This window comes from Balaenoptera acutorostrata, chromosome 3 (assembly GCF_949987535.1).
Source record: "Balaenoptera acutorostrata chromosome 3, mBalAcu1.1, whole genome shotgun sequence".
NCBI lineage: Eukaryota > Metazoa > Chordata > Mammalia > Artiodactyla > Balaenopteridae > Balaenoptera > Balaenoptera acutorostrata.
The window spans coordinates 116,669,538-116,695,459 of NC_080066.1; the positions used below are offsets into that span (position 1 = coordinate 116,669,538).

Here is a 25,922-nt window from a genome sequence, read left to right on the forward strand (position 1 = left end):
ATTCTTTTCCCCTATAGGTTATTACACAATATTGAATATAATAGTTCCCCTGTGCTATACCATCAAGGACATTCTTAAACGAAATTTTAAATTGCAAATGCGCTGTGGGAAAGAATACAATGACTATTAGTACAGTTTGGTGCCACTGCCTTGATTTGTGCTAAAGCACCAGCAATTTATCCACCACAGCGTTTGCAACACTGGTGTAAATGTCAACATGGTGAAAAAGACAAAAAGCATCATAGTTTTATTATGAAAGTAGTTTTGACCTCACAGACTTGCTTAAAAGGGCCTTAGGATCAAAGCTTCATAGACCACAGTTTGAGAACCACTGCCCTATATCAAGACTTTTACAAACTGTAAATAACATAATAACTTTATAAATATTCCATTAAACAGTGTAAACTTTAGCCACAGAGAAAAATCTTACTTTTGTGGGATCTTGTCATTCTATCAGATTTAGCAGATGCATCCTTAACTCGGTTATGATATTCTAAAAGGAATGTTCGTTCATGCTCAAAGAAATCATCTACATCCTATGGGATCAAAAGAAAATATGAGCTTTTTTCACTTATTTGCTTTAGTCTAATACATAAATCACTTTGTTATCCTTATAATCATAAAAGATCATCAGTAAAACAGCATAGCTATCCTCTAATAATCAGACATTGTATTGATTTCATCAACAAGTTCAGACTTTAAAAACATGTGTTTCTATCTATCAAGTAAGAAATCTTCTACAGTTTTGCAGCTGAAGGCTTAGAGCTCCCCATTATGGTTCAGGCTCATGTGTTGTACTCAAATGTGTTCCTACTTGTGCTCCGCCTCTACAGTCCTGTTCTCCAACAGATATACTTCTGCCAGTGGGAGTGATCATTTGCTTTATGAGAAAAAAGGGAAAAAAGCCTGGCAGACAAGTGAAAATCTGTTTCTCTTGGTCTGTTATGCATTCTATGGGCCATTCCTGAATGCTGTTCCTGAATCCCTTAGTCATTAGGGCCCTCTCTGACTGCTTTGGGGAACCTGGCCAAAGTAGCTATCTGGGAGCAATTTTCATATTAAACACTGTTTTCAATCTTTTCTGGAACAAAACTAGAAATACTTAAAAAATAAAAATTATTAACAGTACTTTCCTCCCTTTTAAAACAGCAATTGTTTATTGAAAAAGCACCAGCTGAAATGATTAATAATTTGAGACCGACATCAACAGTACACAGAAGCAAAAGTTAGTACTGATAAAATGTCATTTAAAATCTGCTAATTCATGTGTACCAGTTTTCTTAAATGTAAAAATGGAGATAAACTAACTTGCAGAGCTGTGGTGAAGATTAATGAAATGTGGGCTACCAAACACCACACTGTCAATGTTCAAAAAATGTCAGCTATTACTTCAATAAAATTATCAAAATCATAATCAATATAGTGGTTTATACTTAATGTTAAGAAAACAATTCAGGGACTTCCGTGGTGGTGCAGTGGGTAAGACTCGGGGCCGGGGTTCGATCCCTGGTCAGGGATCTAGATCCCGCATGCATGCCGCAACTAAGAAGTCTGCATGCTACAACTAAAGATCCCACATGCCACAGTGGAGATCCTGTGCGCTGCAACTAAGACCCAGCACAGCCTAAATAAATAAATAAATAAATAAAAAAGAGAAAAAAGAAGAAAGTTCAACATTAATGCGGAAGTATCAAAATGGAAGTAAGTTCTTTCTTTGGGCCACAACGCACGGTTGCTGGGATCCTAGTTCCCTACCAGGGATTGAACCCGGGCCCACGGCAGTTAAAGTCCTGACCACCGGACGGCCAGGCAACTCCCACGCTGAGTCTTTATTAGAAAGTAGCCACAGCACATGCACTGTCAACGTAGCAACTGACCTGTCTCTGCAAAATTAAAGTATAAATCAAATAGTACTTTACACCCAAGTTTTACTATAGCTGTATTTATAAAAACAGGCAATGATGACAAAGCATTATTTATCTCTTATTAGTATTTACTTAATAATGTAATAGAAACATTTTTCTCTTATAGTTTAATGGTTAGAGTTTTCAGAAGAATCCATTTTTGTACCATTTTCAGAACATCATTAAGAAAAATTTAGGTGTTATCTCGGTAAGTAATTAACTTTGTAAGTATATTCACACATATCATCTCATTCAATCTAACAATCCTGTGAGCTAGGTGGCATTACTAACCAAATTTTGAAAATCGGAAAACCGAGATTCAGAGAAAGAAAGTGACTTTTTCCAAGGTCATGTAGCTACTATGAGACAAAACCAAAACCTCAACTGAGCTCTTCTAACTCCAAATCTGAACCCAGGTCTGCCCCTAACATTTCTAAGGCCAATTGGTAAGTGTATAAACGGAGGCCGACCCTCTGTGCCCCACCCCGTGACTCTGTAAGGCACCCAGAGGGACCTCATGTGCACGTGGCTGGACGTTCATTCCATCCTGCACACTGATCTTCTGCCCTGTGCCTTCCCTCTACTCCTTGACCACCTGTGGAGGACAGCCACCAGTGGCACAGTCTACCCACTGGCAGATGAACTCAAGGAAAAAGCCTGTGCAGGACCTGAAAGAAGGCTTGGGATTTGGGCGAGGAAATATAGGATTCTAGATACCTGGAGAATGGTCTGGTTTGGAGGAAAGGGGCATGGGCTCTGGGTGGGCAAATCCACTTGGACCTGCAGACCTATTACCCCTTAGAGAAGGGAGCTCTTGAGGAACCCAGGGCGAGGGGCCCAGTTTCCCAGACCTAAGAAGTCTACTATCCAAACATCTCTTTTACTCTATCGTCCGCACGTCTGAAATCTCAATCTATCTCCCTCTTAAAAGAAGTAAATTCTCAAACCAACACCTCTGTTAATTAAATAAAGTCTTACCTTTACTCCAGAAACAATTACCCCATCTGCTGATTTAACCATGTTTTTAAAGAAATCTTCAAGTTTCTCTTTTTTATTTTTTCCTCGCACACTCAACTGAAAGAAAGGTTAATTTAAGTTAGCATTTCTTTTAAGATTACAAATGAGAAGTTAATGCCTCCTTTATTCTCTGATATCAAAATGGCAATCTCAAAAGGACCCCAGTTTTTAAACTTAATAAAGTGGCAATTTCATCATGTATATCACTGATTTTCAAATTCTGGGACATTAAAGAGGAATCTGGCCTCACTCCCAAAGATTCAGGTTCAGCTGATCTACAGTAAGGCCTAGCTTTCCCAAATTTTGTAAGTATATTTGATAATTTTGTTGTAAGTAACCCTCTCATCATACTTTGTCGAACACTACTATATATCATACAAAGTCAACTAAATATTAACTCAGGAAGGAGTTCCTTTGAACATGCAAAATTTACTGGAGTACAATATACCATCATATGATTCTGTAAAAGCTTTGAAAATACATTTTGCAAATTCTTCACTCCAAACCCATCCAAATATCATCTCCTCACCTGTTTTGGGGTCAGCAACTCATGATACAAAGGACACAAAAGATGACTCTGCCTGGCATGAATGGTATATCTAAAGGCAAAAGTGAGAAGCAGCTAGCTCTTTGACTTTACTACTTGCTGCATCAGGGACCCCATGAAGGAACATCCTATCTAATTTCCTTATCTACTGCCATGGCTTCAATGCCCACCTTTACGTAAGTGACTCACAAATCTCTCTCACTACCCCTAAGCTCTTTCCTGAACCTTAGATCCTATTTCCAATTGCCTACATCATATCCTTACACACAGATTCTGCTAACCCCACATTAGAAAAATCTTAAAAGAGTACTCACTATAGTCTAATCTCCAAGTTTTCCCTCTTCCTGGTTCCCTATTCATGCCCCACCCCGCGCCATCCAACCAGTCTCTCAGATTCTCGTATGTTCCCTTTAAAGCCCCGTACCTTTCATTAAAATTCTTGAAGTAATCTACAATTTCTTCCTCTCACAGCTCAAATTCTACCAGCAAATTTCTGAAATTTGTCCCTTTCCAGTCCCACTGTCCTGTAAAAGTCCTCATTATCTCTTGCCTAGACTACTACATTGGACTACTAGTTAACATCCCTCCTCTCCTCCATCCAATCCATTCTGCTGCTTGTGATAACTTTCCAATATCACACTTTGGAAACTTAATAAGTTTACAAAGTTTCATAATGTTCAGAGAATGAAGGCCAATCTCCTTAGCACGGTACTCAATACTTTGAAAAATCTGTTTCAACTTACCTTTCCACGTACCACTCTACCCCTAAAGAGCCTTATGTTCCAAACTGTTCTCCAAAGAAGCTCTGAGCTTTTAGGTTCCTCTGTATCTGAGATGATACCTCCTCTTTCACCAAAAATTCTTTTTTCAAAAAAATTTTTGGCCATGCTGCACAGCTTGCGGGATCTTAGTTCCCCAACCAGGGATGGAACCCGTGCCCCCTGCAGTGGAAGCGCAGAGTCCTAACCACTGGACCGCCAGGGAGTTCCCATCGATTTCTAACTTAAGAGCATATTAGAGTAGATGGAGCCACAGGAGTAGATGGTATGACTTAGAGAGAATTTACAGAATTCGAAGTCTAGAGGAGCTTTTAGACTTCTAGAGAACTCAGTGAGGAACCTTGGAAGAATCAGATTTAAATGAATGGATATATGGAGGATAAAGCCCATGAAAGAGACTGGGAAGTAGCTTTAGAGTTAAGACGAAAACACATCAAGAGAGATTCCCATAGATCCACAAGTACGTGGGAGCCAGCATAGCTAGAAAGATATCTTAGTCAACATGGAAAAGCATGATGTATTTCACCACATTAATAGAATAGAGGAGAAAAACTGCATGATCATCTCAATAGATGTACTTTTTCATTATAACACCACTCAACAAACTAGGAATAGAAAAGAACTTCTTTAAGCTGACAAATGGCATCTATGAAAAAACCCACCGTTAACATCATACCTGACAGTGAAACAGTGAATGCTTTCTCCCTAAGATCAGGGACAAAACAAGGATGTCTGCTCTTGTCACTTCCATTTAACACTGTACTGGAGGTTCTAGTCGGGGCAGTTAGGCAAGCAAAAGAAAAAAAGGAATCGAGACTGGAAAGGAGAAAGTAAAAAAGAAAAAAGAAAAGAAGCTATTAAATGAGTGTGGCCACCAAGGTGGTTGAAGGCTGTGGGGATGCAGGCAGCTCAGGGATTTGATTTCTGACTGGTGTCCCCCCCACTAGATGTCTTTTCTCATCTAGGCGAGATGAGAAAAGACAAAAGGGCTACTGACAGGGTCAAAGTGCAGGAGAGGTCAAGGGTCTAGATGCAGCAGTGAGTCAAAGAACAACTATAAGGGGAACAGGGAAAAAGGGAGCTGCGAGGACAGAAGGCTATGTTTGGAGTCTATAATATTAGGGTTTAAGAACTCAGAGGTGGGGCTTCCCTGGTGGTGCAGTGGTTAAGAATCCGCCTGCCAATGCAGGGGACACAGGTTCGAGCCCTGGTCCGGGAAGATCCTACATGCTGCGGAGCAAATAAGCCCGAGCACCACAACTACTGAGCCTGTGCTCTAGAGGCTCAGTGCCACAACTACTGAGCCCACGTGCCTAGAGCCCATGATCCACAACTAGAGAAGCCACCGCAATGAGAAGCCCACGCACTGCAAGGAAGAGTAGCCCCAGCTCGTTGCAACTAGAGAAAGCTGCTCGCGTGCAGCAAGGAATACCCAATGCAGCCAAAAATAAACAAATAAATGTATTAAAAAAAAAAAAAAGAACTCAGAGGTGAGACAAGGTCCTGGGTGTGGTCACTGATGCGGCAGGAAGAAATGAATGAAGATTAGGGTGTTGAATAGGTTAAATATTTAATCTACTGCTAAGCAGACTAAAGCTATAGGTACTGGAAACAGAAGGGGCAGAGCTACATAAGGAAAGCAATACTACAGGCAATCATTCCTTACAGCAGTGACCATTTCTCATAAGACTAAATGCTGGAACAAGATTTTCTAGGCTTTCCAGATGCCCCACAGCCTTTTCAGACTTCAAGACGCTTTCACTCTATTTCAACAGCTCATCAGTCCCATGACCCTCTCAAGTTCAGATAGTAGAATAGCACAGACAGATTTCTTTTCCAGCACCACTGAACTGAGTAAAGATCTGAGAAACAGCACTAGAGACAAGGTTGAGAAAAACCTTTTAATTTGGGGCCTATGATCTTCTACAACCTGTTAACATACTTGTTATTAATTAATTAAAGAATATTTGCAAAACACTTTCCTGTCCATCTTTCTAGGCTTTCTCCAAAACAACCATTTGCTGATATTAAAAGGGTTACTAAAATGCATCATCATCACCTCTATCTATCTATCTATTTATTGCAGTATTTAGCATTGTCCTGACATTTTTTAATTAATTAATTAATTAATTAATTAATTAATTATGGTTGTGTTGGGTCTTCGTTTCTGTGCGAGGGCTTTCTCTAGTTGCGGCAAGCGGGGGCCACTCTTCATCGCGGTGCGTGCGCCTTTCACTGTCGCAGCCTCTCTTGTTGCGGGGCACAGGCTCCAGACGCGCAGGCTCAGTAATTGTGGCTCATGGGCCTAGCTGCTCCGCGGCATGTGGGATCTTCCCAGACCAGGGCTTGAACCCGTGTCCCCTGCATTGGCAGGCAGATTCTCAACCACTGCACCACCAGGGAAGCCCCCATCATCTCTATTAAGCACATATTGGGCTTCCCTGGTGGCGCAGTGGTTGAGAGTCTGCCTGCTAATGCAGGGGACACGGGTTCGTGCCCTGGTCTGGGAAGATCCCACATGCCACGGAGCAGCTGGGCCCGTGAGCCACAATTGCTGAGCCTGCGCGTCTGGAGCCTGTGCCCCGCAACGGGAGGGGCCGCGATAGAGAAAGGCCTGCGCACCGCGATGAAGAGCGGTCCCCGCACCGCGATGAAGAGTGGCCCCCGCTTGCCGCAACTGGAGAAAGCCCTCGCACGAACCGAAGACCCAACACAGCCAAAAATAAATAAATAAATAAATAAATAAATAAAACATTTAAAAAAAAAAAAAAAAAGCACATATTAATTTGTAAGGAAGAGGGACTTCCCTGGTGGTCTAGTGTTAAGACTCCGTGCTCCCAATTAAGGGGGCCCGGGTTCGATCCCTGGTCAGGGAACTAGATCCCACATGCATGCCACAACTAGAGTTCCGATGCCGCAACTAAGAGTCCACATGCCACAACTAAAACGATCTCACATGCCACAACTAAGACCTGGTGCAACCATAAACAAACAAACACACAAATAAATAAAAACAACAACAAATATATTAAAAAAAAATTTGTAAGAAGAAAAATAAATCTACCTTGGTGGGAAAAAAATTATGAAATCCTAGGATTTATGAAAGCTATTTATAAAGCTGAACTAAACAATAATCTTTCACTTATTATTTTAACAAATATTTTTATATCTTAACAGTCAGGCACAATTCTAAAATAGTGAGGATACAATGGTGAAAAATCAAGTCTTACTCCCAGAGAGCTTACTTTTTAGTAGGGGGAGATAGATAATAGATATATAAACAAATTTTTAAAATACAGATATAGGGACTTCCTTGGTGGCGCAGTGGTTAAGAACTGCCTGCCGATGCAGGGAACACGGGTTCGAGCCTGGTCTGGGAAGATCCCACATGCCGCGGAGCAACTAAGCCCGTGCACCTCAACTACTGAGTCTGTGCTCTAGAGCCTGCGAGCCACAACTACTGAGCCTGCGCTCCAGAGCCTGTGAGCCACAACTACGGAAGCCCACACGCCTATCGCCCGTGCTCCGCAACAAGAGAAGCCACCGCAGTGAGAAGCCGACGCGCCACAACGAAGAGCAGCCCCCGCTCGCCGCAACTAGAGAAAAGCATGCACACTGCAATGAAGACCCAACGCAGCCAAAAGTAAAAATAAATTAATTAAAAAAAAATACAGATATATAATTTCAGATAGTACTAAGGGCTGTGGCAATAGGATAGAGTACTTGGAGCCTGAGTACTAAGGTGGCCTTGTGCTGTTACCACCATGCCTCACTTTACACCTGTGTTGCTCTACCAAATTACTGTTAAGGTTTTAGCCCAGGCCATTATAATAAGGGCCAGCATAAACAAACTCATAAAGGTAAAAAAGTGATGACAGCATTCTATCATGTGTTTGTTAGCAACCTTATTCATGAATCATTTTTAGATTCTTGTAATTCACAATACAGCCAGCATTCTTTATAATTCCTAGTTATTAAGTGACCACAGGCCAGTACCACATACTATACTTATGCTTGTGAGAGTACCCACGCTAAAGTGCTACATTTTGAGTTACACTTTCATACCCTTTTAAAAGTTTTCTCTACTGCTAGACTTAGGACATTTTATTGTCACAGCTACTAAAACCAAACCAAGAGGGAAAATTTGTATACACAAAATTCTTTGATCTTGATGTTGACTTGTAAGCAAACAAACCACTATGCTTACATTTGTTTTCTACTAAAATTATGAGTTCATCTTGTCATCCAAATATAGATCCCAAGATCTGTATCACCCATCCACTGAAAAGAGTTTTTCCAGCACCACAAATGAAGAAACTTTCAAAGTTCAACCACCTCAAATCTCTTTTTGCATTATAACAGAGTTTTCAGGCAGGGAGGGAGGGAGGAAAAGTAAGAGCAATCAGCACTGAAGAAGGCTGGTTAAACAGATCAAGAGTCAATGATTAACCCAAAAGTAATATTGAATTCTTTAGCTCAAGTACTTCTCTGGAATTCTCCATAAGGCTTCAGAAGCCTCCAAACTCAAATTTAAGAACATTAATAAATTTAATAACCCTATTTCTTTTTTTAAAATAATTTTTAAAAAATTTTATTTCATTTATTTATTTTTGGCTGTGTTGGGTCTTCGCTGCTGTGCACAGGCTTTCTCTAGTTGCAGCGAGTGGGGGCTACTCTTCGTTGCGGTGTGTGGGCTTCTCATGGAGGTGGCTTCTCTTGTTGTGGAGCACAGGCTCTAGGTGTGCCGGCTTCAGTAGTTGTGGCATGTGGGCTCAGTAGTTGTGGCTCGCGGGCTCTAGAGCACAGGGTCAGTAGTTGTGGCGCACGGGCTTAGCTGCTCCACAGCATGTAGGATCTTCCTGAACCAGGGCTCCAACCCATGTCCCCTGCACTGGCAGGAGAATTCTTAACCACTGAGCCACCAGGGAAGCCCTAATGACCCTATTTCTTAAGAAGTTCACAATTCAGGATGAAAATCAATATCCCAGTAATAACATAATATACCATCATTTAAAAAATTAATCCACTCAAGTTCTACTGAAACAGTGCATTATCACTGAAAAAGAGTCATTTTTTTTTAATCAAGTAAGTTTTATGTATATATATTTTTTTCTAGAGACTCGGGATTTACAGATGAGTAAAACCAGCAAATTGATGTAACCAATTATTTTTACCAACAAATAATATTTACACACCAGAATAAAGAAATCAGATATAACGCAACAGCATAAAAACACTGTTCTACAACTAATAACTCAAGATGATGGATCAAGATCTAAGCCCTTAACCCGTCAGTGAGAATCGTGAATTTGCCCAGCATCTCAGCTCCACCTAGAGATGTGAGGGACTTAGGGATGGCATTCTGATCCAGATGATAGCAACACATTTTGTGTTGAATCTAAAAGACTCTTTTCTGAGACGAGGAACCCAGCAGGGATTTTTCTCACTTGATTGGGAGGTGAGGTGTTAAAGTCAAATGCTCTTCATTCCACCCCCGCCCCGGGCTCCGCCATGTTGGGTCTTGTGGGTCGTGTGGCCGCTGCCCCGGCCTCTGGGGCCTTTCAGGGGCTCAGCCCTTCAGCGCCGCTACCCCAAGCCTAGTTCTTACCGGGAGCCACTCCAGTCTGCCAGAGACAACGCTGCTTAAGTATCTCCCTCGCCAAAGGCAGGCACCGCCACTGGGCACATTGTAGCGGTCACTGGTGTAGTGGGGGATGTCCAATTTGATGAGGGACTGCCACCCATCCTAAATGCCCTGGAAGTGCAAGGCACGGAGACCAGGCTGGTTTTGGAGGTGGCCCAGCATTTGGGTGAGAGCACAGCAAGGACCACTGCCATGGATGGTACAGAAGGCTTGGTTAGAGGCCAGGAAGTCCTGGATTCTGGTGCACCAATCAAAATTCCTGTTGGCCCTGAGACCTTGGGCAGAATCATGAATGTCATTGGAGAATATGTTGATGAGAGAGGTCCCATGAAAAAGAGTCATTTTAAACTGCTTGAAAAATAAGAACATTTTATAAAATGTTTTTATAAGGCCTTAAGTCTTTTCTAACAACTCCCTACTCTTTCCAATGACGCTTTAAAAATAAACCTTGATCACTACTTTGATCAATACTCACATCTTGATTATATTCCAGGAAGACATGGAAATTTAAATCTTTCCTCAAAATAGGATGTGCTGCCACACGACACAGGAACACTTCATGCATCGCAACGGTCTTCTTGAATATTGCCAAATACTCACTAGAAACAATACACAAAATTAAAGGTAAAACACTGCAGAAAAACATCTGCAACACTTTTTTCAGCAAATACTCTTTGAATTATTCTAAATGCAAAATTAGAGATACAAAAATACAATCCATGTAAACAAAGCTTTTAGTTGAACTGTTAATGAAATATTCAATATATAAAACCCAGCTCTGAAAAGACTTCATGCTAGTTAATAGTATTTATTACATTTAAATGTTAATATTTTTAGGTTTTATGAACCTTTCTTCCTATGCAGGTTGATGTTAAAGGTAACTACAGGGGTTTTTGTTTTTAGCTTCAGAGAAAGTATACTACAAATTATACTGTACAACTTTAATAATTCAATTTCTAGATAATTACTGCTTTTAAACACCTTCATACAAAAAAAAAAAATCAGAAACCAAACCTCGGTAAGCATATTTTCAACATTAATAACTATATTCATCTAATGACCCAAGCACACAAGAAAGAAACACACCATGGAGAGACTAATTTTTGCCATTACAATTGAAGAACTGTGTTTAAAATATTTTAATATCATCAGTGAATCACAGCGATCATATAGTAATACATGTCAGTTTCGAAAAAAAAAAAAAACACTCAAGGAAAAGGCCCAATATTCTTGCTTCAACTACGTGCAAGGAGGATAAGTTTTACATACCAGCAAACCAGCAGGATCAATGTTGGGAGAAGTTTGATCTCTGTGAGGGTAGTCATTCAGTGAAGACAAAAAAGAAGGATGCAGAGGATGGAGGTAGCAGAATAAACCCAAGGTTCTCTGTTATCCAACCCCTAACCAGACCACAAAAGAATCATGATCAGGGCCACTGGAAAACCACTGATTCTTTCAATATTAATGTGCTCTGCTAATTTCCAGCTTTCAGTCTTATAACTATAGAATTATATATATGTCTGCTATCAGACTACTGCTTGCACTCAGTATTGACAGAATTCTTAAAATATCTGTCACTTACACTTTAACAAAGAAGACCTACTTTGTTAATTTATCTTGTCAAGAGTTTAGCATCTGAAGAGGAGTCTAGTATCACTGTGAAAATATGCTTAAAACTGAAATTCAGTGCAAGAAAAGGAAATGCACAAAGGGGAGAAATGACCAGAAAAAGAGTGATGAAGGTGATGATAATGCAAGGAAAGTTATTTCCTTGTATAACTCTCAAAATACAGAAAAACAATATGCAGCAAATCCAAAATTATTTCGAATGTTTAATAAAAGAGGAAAAACTGTATTTTCAGCAAATATGCTAAAAATGAAATAGAAATTATCTCTATTTTTTCAAGGATTTAATATGTCTAGTATATATGAAACTAGTAATCATTTAATAAAAAACATTAAAAAACTATTCTCTCGTTACTTTGCTCCTATTCTTTTCCCTTCAGCCAGAAGCCACAGGCAGAGAAAAGAGGAGGGGGAAAATTACACATACACACACACACACACACACACACACACACACACTTTTTGAAAAAGAAAGCTGAATATATTCAGAGTTGCTCAGTGCACAGTTCTATGAGAAATAGAAGTCTTGGTAGTATGCACTTGTCAAAAAAAGAGAACCAGGTAAGTAGTAACTAAGGCCTTGTAAATAAAAAATGAAACGATTTACACTGTGCTTCAAAAAGTCATTATTTCCCTTTCTACTATTTTTTATAAACTTTTGGATCCTCCGTTTTCAATTTTCAGAGTCTATGTAAAACTGTAATTTAAAGAATTTTACAGTGCAGACAATTATTCTATAATTTTCCTGTAGGCTCTGATCATGATCATTAACACTGGTTGTACGGCTTAAACCTGTATCTTCCAGAAAGGGTCAATGTGGTGAAATGATTGAAAGGATGGGATATCAGAGAGCAAAAAAACAAAAACACAAACAAAACAAAAAAGGCATTAAAATAAGCACAATTAAAAACAAAAATCACATACGCTTCCAGCTCCTGTTTCATCTTTGTGAATTCTTCCTTTGTCATAGACCCTTCTCCTTCTCCAAGTTTCTGTAGTTTTTCCCTTGAGGCATCAAAATCAGGTCTTGGTGGTGCTGGAGGGATCTGTAATGGAACCAAATCACTAGTTTTGTTGTTGTTGTTGTTTGACCGCACTGACCAGGGATCAAACCCATGCCCCAAGCAGTGGAAGCACGGAGTCTTAACCACTGGGCCGCCAGGGAAGTCCCCCAAATCACTAGTTTTAAAGACTTTAATTTCTTGCAGCAATTGTACTACTGCCACCATAAAAGACTGTTGTCTGAGAGAGCTAAAGTCATCCTGAATGAACTGGATACCAGGAATATCCTGATTAAGGTTAGAGAATTTGATTAAGTCTAGAAATTAAGATCCTTGAGGTCCTTTACACCAAGGAAGAAACAAGAGCAGAGCACTATTTTCTGGTGTTAGAACAGTAGTACCCGAACTTTGGTCTGCAGATTCTAGATGTGGCAACCTAGAGTCCTCAAATGTCTATGTGCATTAAGCTTTGAGTACACACTAAATAAATGTGTAGCAAATATGTACACTATTTTTCAAAAGTATGTAAATGGTACGATTAGAGTGTACCAGAGGCAGAAAGCACTGACTTAAAAACAGGAGAACAATATACAGACTAATGACTAACCTCATCTTATTCACCCACAGTAAGTGGGTAAGTAAGCACTTACCTTAAATAAAAATATAAGATCTAGAAGAGACATATCATTCAAGGGAAGGATATAAGAAAAAACTTATCTTAGGAGGAAGAGCCTACAAGTAAGAACTGTTAAGGGGAAATAATGGAAAGCAAAGAGAGCAAGTAAGAGGAAGAAAAGGTAAGTAGGGGAAAGTTAAAATAACAATGACCTGAAGAAAAGGATTACACCAAGGAAAGCAATAGGGAAGGAAGCATCAAATACAGATCAGCACACATTCATTGATGCCCGCACACAGCATCTACTATGTGCCAGGCATGATGCTGAACAACTGGCATATAAAGATAAATAAGACATGGTCTTGATCTTTGAGGAGTGTTTAGTCTATGGGAGAAAAAAGCAGTAAGAAAATGTCATCACACAAGATGAGGGAAAAAAAGGTGGAAACAGGAGAAGCTTCCAGGCTGGTAAACACATTGACATGCTGGGAAAATGGAAGGCGGTACGTCCTGGGAAGGGCATGAAAGTTCTGTGTCAACCCCCCCACCCCAATACCTCATCCTATGCATCTCTTCTTCCATTTGGCTGTTCCTGAGTTGTATCCTTTATATAAACTGATAATTAACCAAAAAGAAAAAAAGAAAAAGAAAAAGCACTGCCAGTTGTCCACAAAACTCAACTTGTAGAAAGAAAAAAAAGCAAATGACTGAGAAGGAGGGGCCACAAGGATAAAGATGGAATCAGGTCAGGTCAGGATGATTTCAAGGAAATCAAATGAAACTAAACTTCAGAAATCTGACTGTGGTCAACAGTTGAGGCACAACACCCAGTGCCTATTTATATTAGATAATCTCTTAAGGAGCCCTCCAACTCTAAACATCTGTCTACCTAAGGGTTCAAGACCAGTATGGTTTGTAATACCCCCTTAGCTACCCCCTAGGACAAGCCCATTTCTATTCTAATAAACAGTAAGAATTTAAGTTTAAATGAGGGAGAATAACATATCCATATCCCCACACTCCCAAACAAGACAACTCAGGATAAAAGTGGTAGCCAAATTACATTTTGTAGCTGGCAATTTAAAAAAACTACCTCAGTTCACTAGAAGTGCAAAATAAGATTTCAACACATAATAAAGTATCTAAAAAACTCCTAGAAAATGGGATTAAAATGGAACCTCAACACTTACAATGTAACCTGCATAGTCTTCATTTTCAACGAAGGAATCGTGAAGCCAGATAAATTCCTCATGTTGTCGAACAACTGAAAACTCGTTTTGTTTAAAATTTGGCAATGAACTCTGCAAAGACAGAGATTCTCTCAAATAAAAATCGAAGTTACATTAAAAAAGCTTTTAACATTTTATACCTTATTTTTTAAAATTAGTCTTTTATGAAAGATTATCAGTGCTTTTACACTCTATTATGAAAACCCTGAGACACCCAGACAAAATTATCCTGGGATCTTTGAGAAAATAAGCTGACAGCCTCTTATTATATTGTACTTCTACCATTACAAAGTTATCCTATAAATATATCAAACAACTATACAAACAAAGAAAAATAGATCATAATCTGAAAACGTGCCTGAGAACTGAAATCTAAAAATAGTCTGTTAAAACAGTAATTTAACTGAATGTAACAAAATTGAAAATAACAAGAATGGTAAAAGATACTAAAAGTCTAGAGAAAATTAAATTTGTACTATGCCTAAGTTCTATGATTAATTCTCAAATGTTAACCTTTAAAAAGTACATTTCCCTAAAACGTTTTGTTAAAATAACAGCAGTGAATTATAAACTAAAATAGAATTTCTAATTATGTTCAAAACCAAAATTCTAGTCAATATATTATTACACATGTAACATTAGCACAATAACTAAAATAACAGAAGTACAAGATCCCATTTACCTTTGTGTGAACAGTGAATTTTACTTTATCTCTCTCACTAAGAGCATCAGAAATGTCCACCTGCAGAGCAGCATCACTTTGAAGATCTACATTTATTGCTTTAAGCTAGAAAAAGAAAATAATAACTCAATGAAAATTCTGTAGGCTTTTATACAATTTAATTCTTCTCCCAGACAATAAGACAATGCAAAAACAAAACTAAACTAACAAAAGAATCTTAAATCTAAAAAGTACTCAAGTTCATTTACTCTATATTATCTATATCTGTATCTATCTATCTATCTATCTATCTATCTATCTATCTATTTGGGGGGAGGTGCTTTGGGTATGTTATTATCTTAACCAATTTTCATTCTACACCATGCAACTACACTTTGCTTTGTATGAATCAATGTGCTAAACATTATTACAGTTTCACCCAAAAAGTAAACTATTTTCCAAGAAGATGGTCCTTTAAAAGTTCAAGTGTTCTAAAATGTATCTGCCTTTAAGAACAAGAAAAATAATAAAAAGAATATTGGCCAATCATTTAAACGCTATAAGCTATAAATAAGCTATTGCTTATTTTAATTCAGGAATATACAATAAAACTATTAATGATAATTAAATATATTACATATATGTATTATGTCTATGTAAAGTGCTAAGAAAATGCTAACATATAATAAATAAGAATTAACTCCTGTGATATGAATTAAATTTTACTCTACAGTACTCTTTAATTCTTCTAAATTAAATTTTACTCTATACACCCATTTCTATTTACCCATTTATGAGAAGACTTCTTCACATATAATTCTAATCATAATTCTACTTATAATTCTTAAATTTCATCCATTTTTCTTCCTCTTTAAACAAATAAACATTCTAACATCTTTGGGTAATTTGGAGATTTACAAAAGAAGCAAACACACTAAAAGATAAAGTCTCAGCCAGTTGCAAAGATATGAAATATTTAAAGTGTAACTAAGTAGCTTGCTTCAAATACTCTAGTTGTAAAAGCCAGGACTGACTTTGGAATCTTACCTAGTCATTAGTGTTTCAAATTTCAATTACAATGTAAATGGAAAAAATGCTGGAAGCAAAATTGTTTATTCTATGATCTCAATTATATAAAAAAAATGGAGAAATGGTTCTGAAGAACCTAGGGGCAGGATAGGAATAAAGACGCAGACATAGAGAATGGACTTGAGGACACGGGGAGGGGGAAGGGTAAGCTGGGACGAAGTGAGAGAGTGGCATGGACATATATACACTACCAAATGTAATATAGATAGCTAGTGGGAAGCAGCCGAATAGCACAGGGAGATCAGCTTGGTGCTTTGTGACCACCTAGAGGGGTGGGATAGGGAGGGTGGGAGGGAGATGCAAGAGGGAGGGGATATGGGTATATATGTATATGTATAGCTGATTCACTTTGATGTAAAGCAGAAACTAACACACCACTGTAAAGCAATTATACTCTAGTAAAGATGTTTAAAAAAATGCATACATAAAAGGCTTATAAGAAATACAACAAAATGTGAGTTGCAGTGGATTTGCTTCTTTGTATAGTCTTTTATTCTCCCAACTTTCCACAATATGCATGTATTACTTTTATAAATAGGAAAAAAATAAGCCTTTAAGAAATCTTGTGATTTATTAAAAGTTGAATTTTGTGAAGTTTTCCATTAAATAGGGTTGTTTATTAGTAATGAAAGTAACATACTATTTCATTTTTGCTCTTTTGGTTCTGTATTGACTAGACATTTTTAAAAAATAAATACCATTACATACAATCTAACTTAAAGAGTCACAGAAGAAATTAATCACTATTTAAATTGCATGGCCTTTAATGAAAACTTTATTGATAACTTTAATAAGTTTATATTAAATTAAATTTCAATCAGTAATCATATTTTTAAAAGTTAATACTATAAACTTACATAAAAATATTTTAAAATGTTTAAAAAACTGCTATTGTACTCAATGCTACATGTAGCCCACTGTCTGATAAAAGAAATGAACTTAAAGGTTGTTTTGAATTACAAAGAAGTATTCTTTTTCATTTTCCAACTATCTTCATTGCTTCTGAAGTACTGGCAACATTAGAGAGTACTTTGTTCTTTGGTTTTCTTGCTTTTATTTAGTCTTATGTCTTCAAACTGTCCTTCCTACCTGCTCTCTAACCCCTTACCTTAATTCTAATTTAAGAAATCTGTTTCTTTATTTCTCTTTACTCACATTCAGGCCACTCTTAAGATGTTTATTGTGGTGGGATGAATTACAGCTCCCCAAAAGACATCCATATCCAAATCCCTGTGGATGTTATCTTACATGGTAAAAAAGATTATCCTGGATTATCCAGGTGGGTCCTAAATACAATACATGTATCTTCATAAGAAGGAGGCAGAGGGAGATTTGACACAGACAAAAGAAGAGAAGGCAACTTAACTACGGGAGGCAGAGATTAGAGTGGTAAAGCCACAAGCCAAGGACTGCAGGCAGCCACGAGAAAGCTGGAAGAGACAAGTAACTAATTCTTCGCTAGAGCCTCAGGGAGCATGGCCCTGCCAACACCTTGATCTCAGCTCAGTGATAGTGATTTCAGACTTCGGGCCTGCAGAACTGTGAGAGAATAAATTCTGTTGTGTTAACCCGTCAGGTTTGCAGTAATTTGTTATAGCAGCCACAGGAAACTCATAAATTTATCATATGGTTTTTGGAATAATAACCTTGGCAGTTCTCCATTTCTTGTTTTCACTGCCTAGTCTAGGATTTTTCAAACACAACTGATAAGACTCAACCTGGATGCTTGTTAAAAAATACAGAATCCCACGCCCTATCCCAGACGTTATCAAAACAGAATCTTCAGAATGAGCCTTAAAAACCATAGTTGGGAACACCGGCCTAGATTTTCCAGGTTGTCTTTGTCTTTACATTTGTCAAAACTTCATCTCAACTGCTAATATTTTCTTTTCAATGATTATATAAAACATTTCTGCCAGATTTCATATCTCTAAGTATATTTTAATTTTCAGGTTTATTTTATTTTAACCGTTGCGCCATCAACTTGGAAACACACCTTTCAGGATTTGTATATATGAAGGGCTGTTATTTATTCTTCCAATTAAAGATTATTTTAAATTATTAAAATATTTCTGTCTTCCATTTTGTTATCCTTTTATACCAAATACACTGTTCCCCTTTTTTTGCTTTGTTTTGTCTGATAGTAAAACACCTGGCTTTTTAAAATTGTAACTTATCAATAAAAAATATTCCTGTATTATACATTTACCACTTTTGGTCTTATACTTTATTTTTTAGGTATAGTTTACATATAATGAACTGCAGATTTTAAGTATATAGTTTGAAGAGTTTGAACAAATATGTAGGTTACACCCCTGTAATCATCACCATAATTAAGATATGGAACATTTCCATCAGCCCCAGAAGTTCGCTCCTTTGCTTTTATTCCTCTACTTCTTACTTTCTAACTCTTTGATAAATTCTCTCTTGTATGCTTTATTAAAGCATATTAAAGCACTGGAAAATATGTCTTCCAATCAATTGCACCTTAGATTTAATAAAATATCATATTGTAAATTTAGTGTGTGGTTTTTTTTTGTTTTTGTTTTTTTGGCCATGACGCGTGGCTTGCAGGATCTTAGTTCCCCAACCGGGGTGGAACCCAGGCCCCCTGCAGTGGAATCACGGAGTCCTAACCACTGGACATCAGGGAATGCCTGTAAATTTAGTGTTAATTACATAAAATGTACACAGATTTTCCAGGTGGATTTTCTTCTTTGTTTACAGAAAAGTCAATAATTTTAGACGTTTTTGTTAAGGGGAAGAGTCAAAGCAAACAACTTGTGATTCATCAACATTTAATTAACTGTGCAAGTAGTGAGGTCAGTTTGAGGAAATTCTAACTGGACTACATTCACCAGTTTAATCCTTATCTGGGCCAATAAACTTTGTACTTTCTTTTGTCAAAGACTGACTAGGTTAAACATTTGTGTCATGGTCAAGAGAAAGCCCTGCTTCCTTGGTGGCGCAGTGGTTGAGAATCTGCCTGCCAATGCAGGGGACACAGATTCGAGCCCTGGTCTGGGAGGATCCCACATGCCGCGGAGCAACTAAGACCGTGAGCCACAATTACTGAGCCTTCACGTCTGGAGCCTGTGCTCCGCAACAAGAGAGGCCGCAATAGTGAGAGGCCCGTGCACGGTGATGAGGAGTGGCCCCCACTTGCCGCAACTAGAGAAAGCCCTCGCACAAGACCCAACACAGCCATAAATAAATAAATAAATATTTTTTTTAAAAAAGGTTAAAAAAAAAAAGAGCCCTGGCAGAGAAAATGATTAATTAACATAAATACACTATCCTTAGAAAAATAATCTAAAGACACTGCCCTACTGCTGATAGATTAATTCTTCACATATAATTACTTAGTAAAGAGGACATTCACTACTAGTTTACTACACTGATGTGTTTCCATGTTAAAGTATCTACCTTATGACACTCCTAAAAACTTAACTGTTAATCTTTTGCCAGAAAAGTACATGTACAGAGATGGATGGATGGATGGAGGAGGAAGGAAGAAGGAAAATAACTGATTATTGCAACAGCCTCCCAACTGGTCTCTTGCTTCTGTCTCTTTCCCTCTTCAATCTATATTCCTTATAGGGCCACTGGAACCATCCCACTAAACTAGAAATCACTCCTCTGCTCAAAACCTAAGGGGTTCCCACTTAGAGAAAAGCCTAATCCTTACAGTGGCCCCCCAGGCCCTATTCTTCCGGCTCACTGCAGCCCTGAAAGAAAGGCGCGAACCATAACAGGGCTAAGAAACTATTTCTAGGGAATTACAGTATAATCAGTGAAAAACCCCATGAGGCAGACAGAAATTCTGTTAAGTTCACTAACTCAGGCCAAAATTTAAATCTATTTTACTCCTAGTCCAGTTATGATTTTTTAAAAATTTTTATTGAAGTATAGTTGATTTACAACCAGTTATGAGTTTGGAAGTCCTGTAATAAATTATTTCCATTATGATACTCTGTATACTCAGCAGTCAAATCAATGGTTGATTATACATATACTTTCCAGAAACTAGATTTCCTTTCATCCATCATACCAGAAATAACAAAACATCACTAGAGTCGCATGATGTCACTCCAATGCCTTTCTTGCTGGTCTTGTCAACTCCCATTGCTCTTTTGCTGTACTTGGCTTGCAAATTCCCACATGTAGGATCAATTCAATCATCAACTTTCTTTGCTTTTTTGAGCTGAGTGTGGCTAGGGAAAAGTCACAACTGTCTGTGCTTGTCCACTACAAATTATTGCTCTCCCAAATGCATTAGACTCTTAAAACCATTCAACAGTCCAGGGCCGATCTGCTCAGCTCTCCTTCTGATTCCCTGAGCAACCACTCCAAAACTTTACTATCTCAACCCTTGACTGCATTTCCACCCCTACGCTCAACAAGTGACCCTGTCTCCCACATCCCCAAGAAATAAACACTAGCAGCTGTTTTCCCTCAGACCCATCAATAAGCCTTTCTATAAATAGGTCTGTACTCACCATCTCCTCTGCATTCTCAGAAGGAGTGGTGTCCTATAGAGAGCGGAGCTCTCCGGCTACCTGAGCATGTAATCTTCCTGTATGCTCTAGAACCTGCTCGTACACTGCTCTTCTAGTCAAGTTAGCCCTGGTCTCACAAAACCTCCCCACAGTGAGGACCTAATTTCCAAATCCAGTACTTCGCAGTCTTCTTGATCTCTCTTCGGTATTTTGCCTCAATGATCATTCTGACCATGTCCTTAAAACTCTCTCAACTTCTGGGGACTCTTTTCATTTTCTCCCCACCCATCTCAGCCCCATCAGTTAGTCCATCTCTTCTCCTTGGCCTGTGAATGCTGTTTCCCGCTGGGTACTAACTAGCGTTGGCAATCTCAGACATTCTTGACTAATAACTCCAAAATTTATACCTTCAACTCACACCTCTTATTCTAAGTTCCCAATCATAATTTCAAGTTACTAACTAGACATATCCACCTGGATGTATTTACTTATTAAACAACTGAGTGCCTTCAACGTGCCAACCACTGTCAGATGTGCTTGTGATAGAGCAATGAAAGGACACAATCTTCACCCTTTCAGATCTTACTTTCTAGTTTGGCAGGGAAGGGATTAGATACTTCACAGGCACTTCAAATCCAACATATCTGAAAACCAAACTTACTATCTACCTTCTAACTCTGCTATTCTCTCTTATATTCCTCATCTCCTTCTCCTCTGTCTAGCGCGTGTATTTATTCAGCCACTATGCCCTGTGCATTCTATCTCCTAAACATCTCTCTGCTATGTCCCCTCCTTCATCCCTTCTTCTGCTGCCTTAGTTCTACCTTTAACATTTCTCATCCGGACTGCCGCAACAGCCTGGTAACTGGTTTCTCTGCTTTCTGCAAGGAAGCAATCCACCTTCTACATCGGAGTCATCTACAATGCTATTTTCATCTGGGCATATGTCCTTCCTAGCTGGTGATCCCTCAGGACTTCCCACATTATGCACTTTATCTGTATTACCCATATCTACTCCTGCTTCCAGTAAGAAAAAGTGCTCCAGGTAGAACCTAATGACCTACACATGTTATCCTCTCTGCTGGCAAGCCTTCCCCAACCCTGGGAGCCTACGCAATCAATATTTAAGGCTTAGCTCCTGCAGGCAACAGCACAGTGGTTAACAGCCCAGTACCTACAGCTAGACTCCCTGAGTTTGAATACAGCTCATACTGGCTGTATGAACCAGGGCAAGTTATTTAATCTCTCTGAACCTCACTTTTCCTTTCCAAAGTAGGAATAATAGTAGCAGTTACTTCACAGGCATTTGAGAATTGAGTTGACGTGTGGAAAGTCCCTGGTATGCAGCAAACGCTTCATCAGTGTGTAGCTATCATTATGTCTTCACTCTCCTTCGTACTCCCACGGCACTTCACCCGTAAGCTCCTCACTACACTGCCACGGCCCCAGGGCAGGAACTTCCTCTTCTTCCTCTGCCGACATTCATCTTATCCTCTGCCAACAAAATCTATGTCACGTTTTTATTGGAAATAACTATCAATAAATGTGCAATGTGTTCAAGCTAAATGCTGAGTAGGTACAAAAGAAAATGCAAACATCTGGGCCAAGTCTTAAAAGATAAGTCAAATTTCATGTGAAAAAAAAAAGGTGAGGGGAAAAAAAAAACACTCCACAACATTGAGAAGCATGCATAAAGCAGACATTAAAGTGCAGAGGTGGTTGGGCAATGACAAGTAAACTAGAATATGCCTAGTGTGTGTGTGTGGGGGGGGGGGGGCAGGGGCATCTTGAGAAATGAAGTCAGCCAGAAAGGGGAGTGTGTGTGTGGGGGGGGGGGGGGGCAGGGGCATCTTGACAAATGAAGTCAGCCAGAAAGGGTTGTGTGTGTGTGTGTGTGTGTGTGTGTGTGTGTGGCAGGGGCATCTTGACAAATGAAGTCAGCCAGAAAGGGTTATGAACGGTGTTCAATGCTAGCATAAGGAGTTTGGACCTTACTGCAAAAAGAACTGGGTTCCCGTAAGTCCTTGTGACTCTTGGTGCCATATGATCTAATCATTCCAGTTAGGTAACTACCAGTCATGCGCAGTCTGGACTGGAAAGTAGAGAGCCTGGAGACAGACCAATGACAGATACTGCTACAGTCCAGGCAAGAGACAGAGGGACTTTAACTGCGGCCATGTAAATGAAAGATGGGCTAACAACATTTCTGAGGCGAAATTATCTGGCCTCAGTGACTGTTCTGGTATGGGGATGAAGGTTATGATTCAGAAGCTTCTTGCACGAAGGACTGGAAATTATGACATTAATGAAGATAAGGAATAAGAGGGAGGAGCAAGGCCAGGAGTCCAGGAGAGGTGCAGTTCCTCCACCTGAAGTAATTCTGAAAACAATAAACATATTATTTAGAATTCAAATCAAATGCTAAGAGAATTACGCCATCATGCTGGCACGTACTGCTCTATTTAACAAGCACATCAGAGCAAAATGTGTCCAGTTCAAAGGGCTCATTTGTTTACTAAATAATATGTTACTGTCCTTCCTTTGGGAAAGAAAAAAATACCCTATTATGTAGAGGTGTAACCGAAGAGATCAAAAAGTGGCCAATAATTTTCAATATTGTGTATCCTTAAAGTCTGCTTTTTAAGTTTGTCACAAAACAGTATTTTCTTAAGGCTGTAAGCCTCTCTTCTGTTCCAATATCATAATGAAAATTTAAGGCTGCTTAAAAATGTATTTAAAAATGCTGTCTTTAATTTTGCTTACTTGCTGCTTTGAATGAAATGTTTGCACTATTATTTTTGAATCTGTGATGTCCCCCCTACAATTTGTATCAAATATGTACTTCATGCTTTTTCTCTATCAAGACTTTCTTAAAAGGCTGAACAAGACAATCTAAACTAAAAGTGCAATGCCTAAAAGTTCTAATCTATTTATGGCAATCTATTTCTATCAGGACAAACACAATATCAGGAAATTTAAACAGGCCTGAAATTTCTGTTCCTGAAATGAGGAAATAGCAGGATAATTTTGTGCAGCCATAATCAGACTTCAGTGTACAATGGAATCTTCTTGCTTGTTAACAAAGTAGTTATCTGTCCTCCCTACCTCAAGAGATTAATTTACTAGAGGGTGGGCCCAGAAACTTTTGACTTCAGTTTTTCAAACACCCCAGGTGATTCTGATACAAGTGTTTCAAGGCGACTTCGAGAAATATGTGCACTGGCTTTGATGTCAGCAACATGGTTTAAAGTCCACCTCTCTCACTCACTGGCTGTGTGACTTCAGACTACTTACTTTCTCTGAGGTTCAGATTTCTCATCTGTAAATGGGGGATACTAAAAGCTTCACAAGGATGATAAGAGGATATAATGAAACAATGCTTATACAGTGCTAACACAGTGCCCAGATATGACTATTACTATGATTCACCTACCCCAGAAGATACATATACACATTCATACACATGCACTTTGTCTTAAAATTCATTAGAACCTAAAATTTTAAGAAATAACCAGAAGTCCTACATGATGCTTTCATGCTAACTAGTAATTCTAAATGATGCTTTTGTGTAAACTGAGAAATTTATTAATTCATCGTTTATAAAAATATGCAGCACCTTCTGCATCTTTCTTACCATTTTAAAGCTTTATAAAGGTCATCAGTTAATACTAACTACCTTATCTCTTATTTTAAAAAACCAGGAATAACATCCTATAAGAATATTTTATCACCTGCCCAAAATCGACTAACAGACGTGTCTCTCACATTGTCTAAGATAAATAAGTAAAAGCAAAATGGAAAACTAAAGTGCAAACTGTTAAATGTGAAGGACATGGAACGTTGCTGAGCTGCAATCATCATGTATCAATATTTTTCAAGGGCTCACTTGTACAAGGCACTATACAGATTACTACCCTTCGGCCAAGGTAAATGCGGGGAGAGAGTGGGAGGGAGGAATCACAGCCCTGAAGGCCCTTTCTGAACTGAAATGCACTGCCTCAAATCACCACCAAGGGATCTCTGCAAAAGATGTGTTTTGGGGCATTAGGAAAAGTAAAGGTACTGTGGGCTACCAGCACTTTACAAAATCTGGTAGGATACTAGAGAAGAGTTTAGATTCGGCGACTGTAAAATCCCGTGCAAAAGGGTAATTTAGAACAAGCCCGTACTATAACGTTTTAGAGGGAAAGAAGGGTGGACGAGGGAGGGTTCGAGAGGTCCCCAAGGGGAAATTGAAGGTGCCGGCAGGAAGGTCTGACAATGGGTTTTCACAGCCCCCAACGTGGTGTTGGTGGGTGTCCAACTCCGGCCTCCACCTCCACTTCCCCACTAGCACCCGGACCGGGCGGCGAAGGAGGCCCACCGAAGAGTCGGAGCCGCGGCGGGGGCCAAGAGCGGCGGCGGGTCCCCGGGAAATCAGAACCGAACGGCCCCAAGGGAGGAAGGGCTGCAGGAGGGCGGGGCGCGGTGCGGCGAGGAAATCGAAAGGAGGCCGGCGGGGAGGGGGTGCCGTGCAGCCGGAGACCCCCCCCCCTCCCGTACCACACCCCTGGACCAAGGCGGGGGAGGGAGGGTCCCGCGAGCCAGAAGGAGGCAGAACTTACTCCGCGGTCCTCCTCCGAGAGGAAGTCGGGGCCGTCGTCCAGGCCTTCCTGCGAGGTCGGCGGGGCCCGGCGCGCCGGGGAGAGGATGGAGTGGGGGAGACACAAGGGGAGACGTTAATGTCAGGCCGGCGCAGCCCCCGCACCCGCCCAGCGCCCGCCGCCCCCACCGCGCGCCCGGGGCTCGGCGCCGCGGACACCCACCATCATGGCTGCTCCGAGGCGAGGGCTGGCGCAGGCGCGCACCGCACCGCGGGCCGGAGGGAGCCGGCGGCGGCCGGCAAGCGGGGCGGGGCCGGCGGCGGGGCCTCGGAGCAGCCCCACCCCGCCCACCCCGCCCGCCCCGACGGGGCCGGGGGTCCGAGAGCGCGGAAGAAGGAAGGAAGTGCCCTCCGCCCAAGGTCGAAGCACCCTAGGCCGAGAGGGCCCTAAGGCCCAGGCTCACGTGTCTGGAGACAGCTTGCGGCTGGGCGGCTCCGATCCCAGAAGAGCCGAAGGCCACCTGGGGAGCTGTCCAGTTCCCGTTCCCTGAGGGCTGCGGCGAAAAACCAAGCAAGCGCCCTCCAGAAGCCACAGTAAATCATCTAGTCTTTGTATAGTGCCACACGATAATTAATCACAACTAATATTTTGCCCGTAGAAGTTGTGGGAACCCAGGCCCTTTGCACCGTCATCAGTCAGGGGCTGTAATCAAGCTTTTACTGCTAGC

General features: G+C 40.0%; 1 protein-coding gene across 1 annotated transcript in view; it reads right to left on the reverse strand.

Moving 5' to 3' along the window:
• The window catches only part of SNX6 (sorting nexin 6), a 55,296-nt gene extending 29,644 nt beyond the window's left edge, over window positions 1-25,652 (reverse strand). The window contains exons 1-8 of the mRNA XM_057542008.1: window positions 25,418-25,652; window positions 25,217-25,264; window positions 15,046-15,150; window positions 14,325-14,435; window positions 12,442-12,563; window positions 10,367-10,490; window positions 2,883-2,978; window positions 431-536 (exon numbers count right to left, since the gene is read on the reverse strand). Coding sequence (XP_057397991.1) covers window positions 431-536; window positions 2,883-2,978; window positions 10,367-10,490; window positions 12,442-12,563; window positions 14,325-14,435; window positions 15,046-15,150; window positions 25,217-25,264; window positions 25,418-25,423 — 718 coding nt within the window. The 5' untranslated portion in view covers window positions 25,424-25,652. The remainder of the gene's footprint in view (window positions 1-430; window positions 537-2,882; window positions 2,979-10,366; window positions 10,491-12,441; window positions 12,564-14,324; window positions 14,436-15,045; window positions 15,151-25,216; window positions 25,265-25,417) is intronic.
• Between the last annotated feature and the right edge of the window lie 270 nt (window positions 25,653-25,922).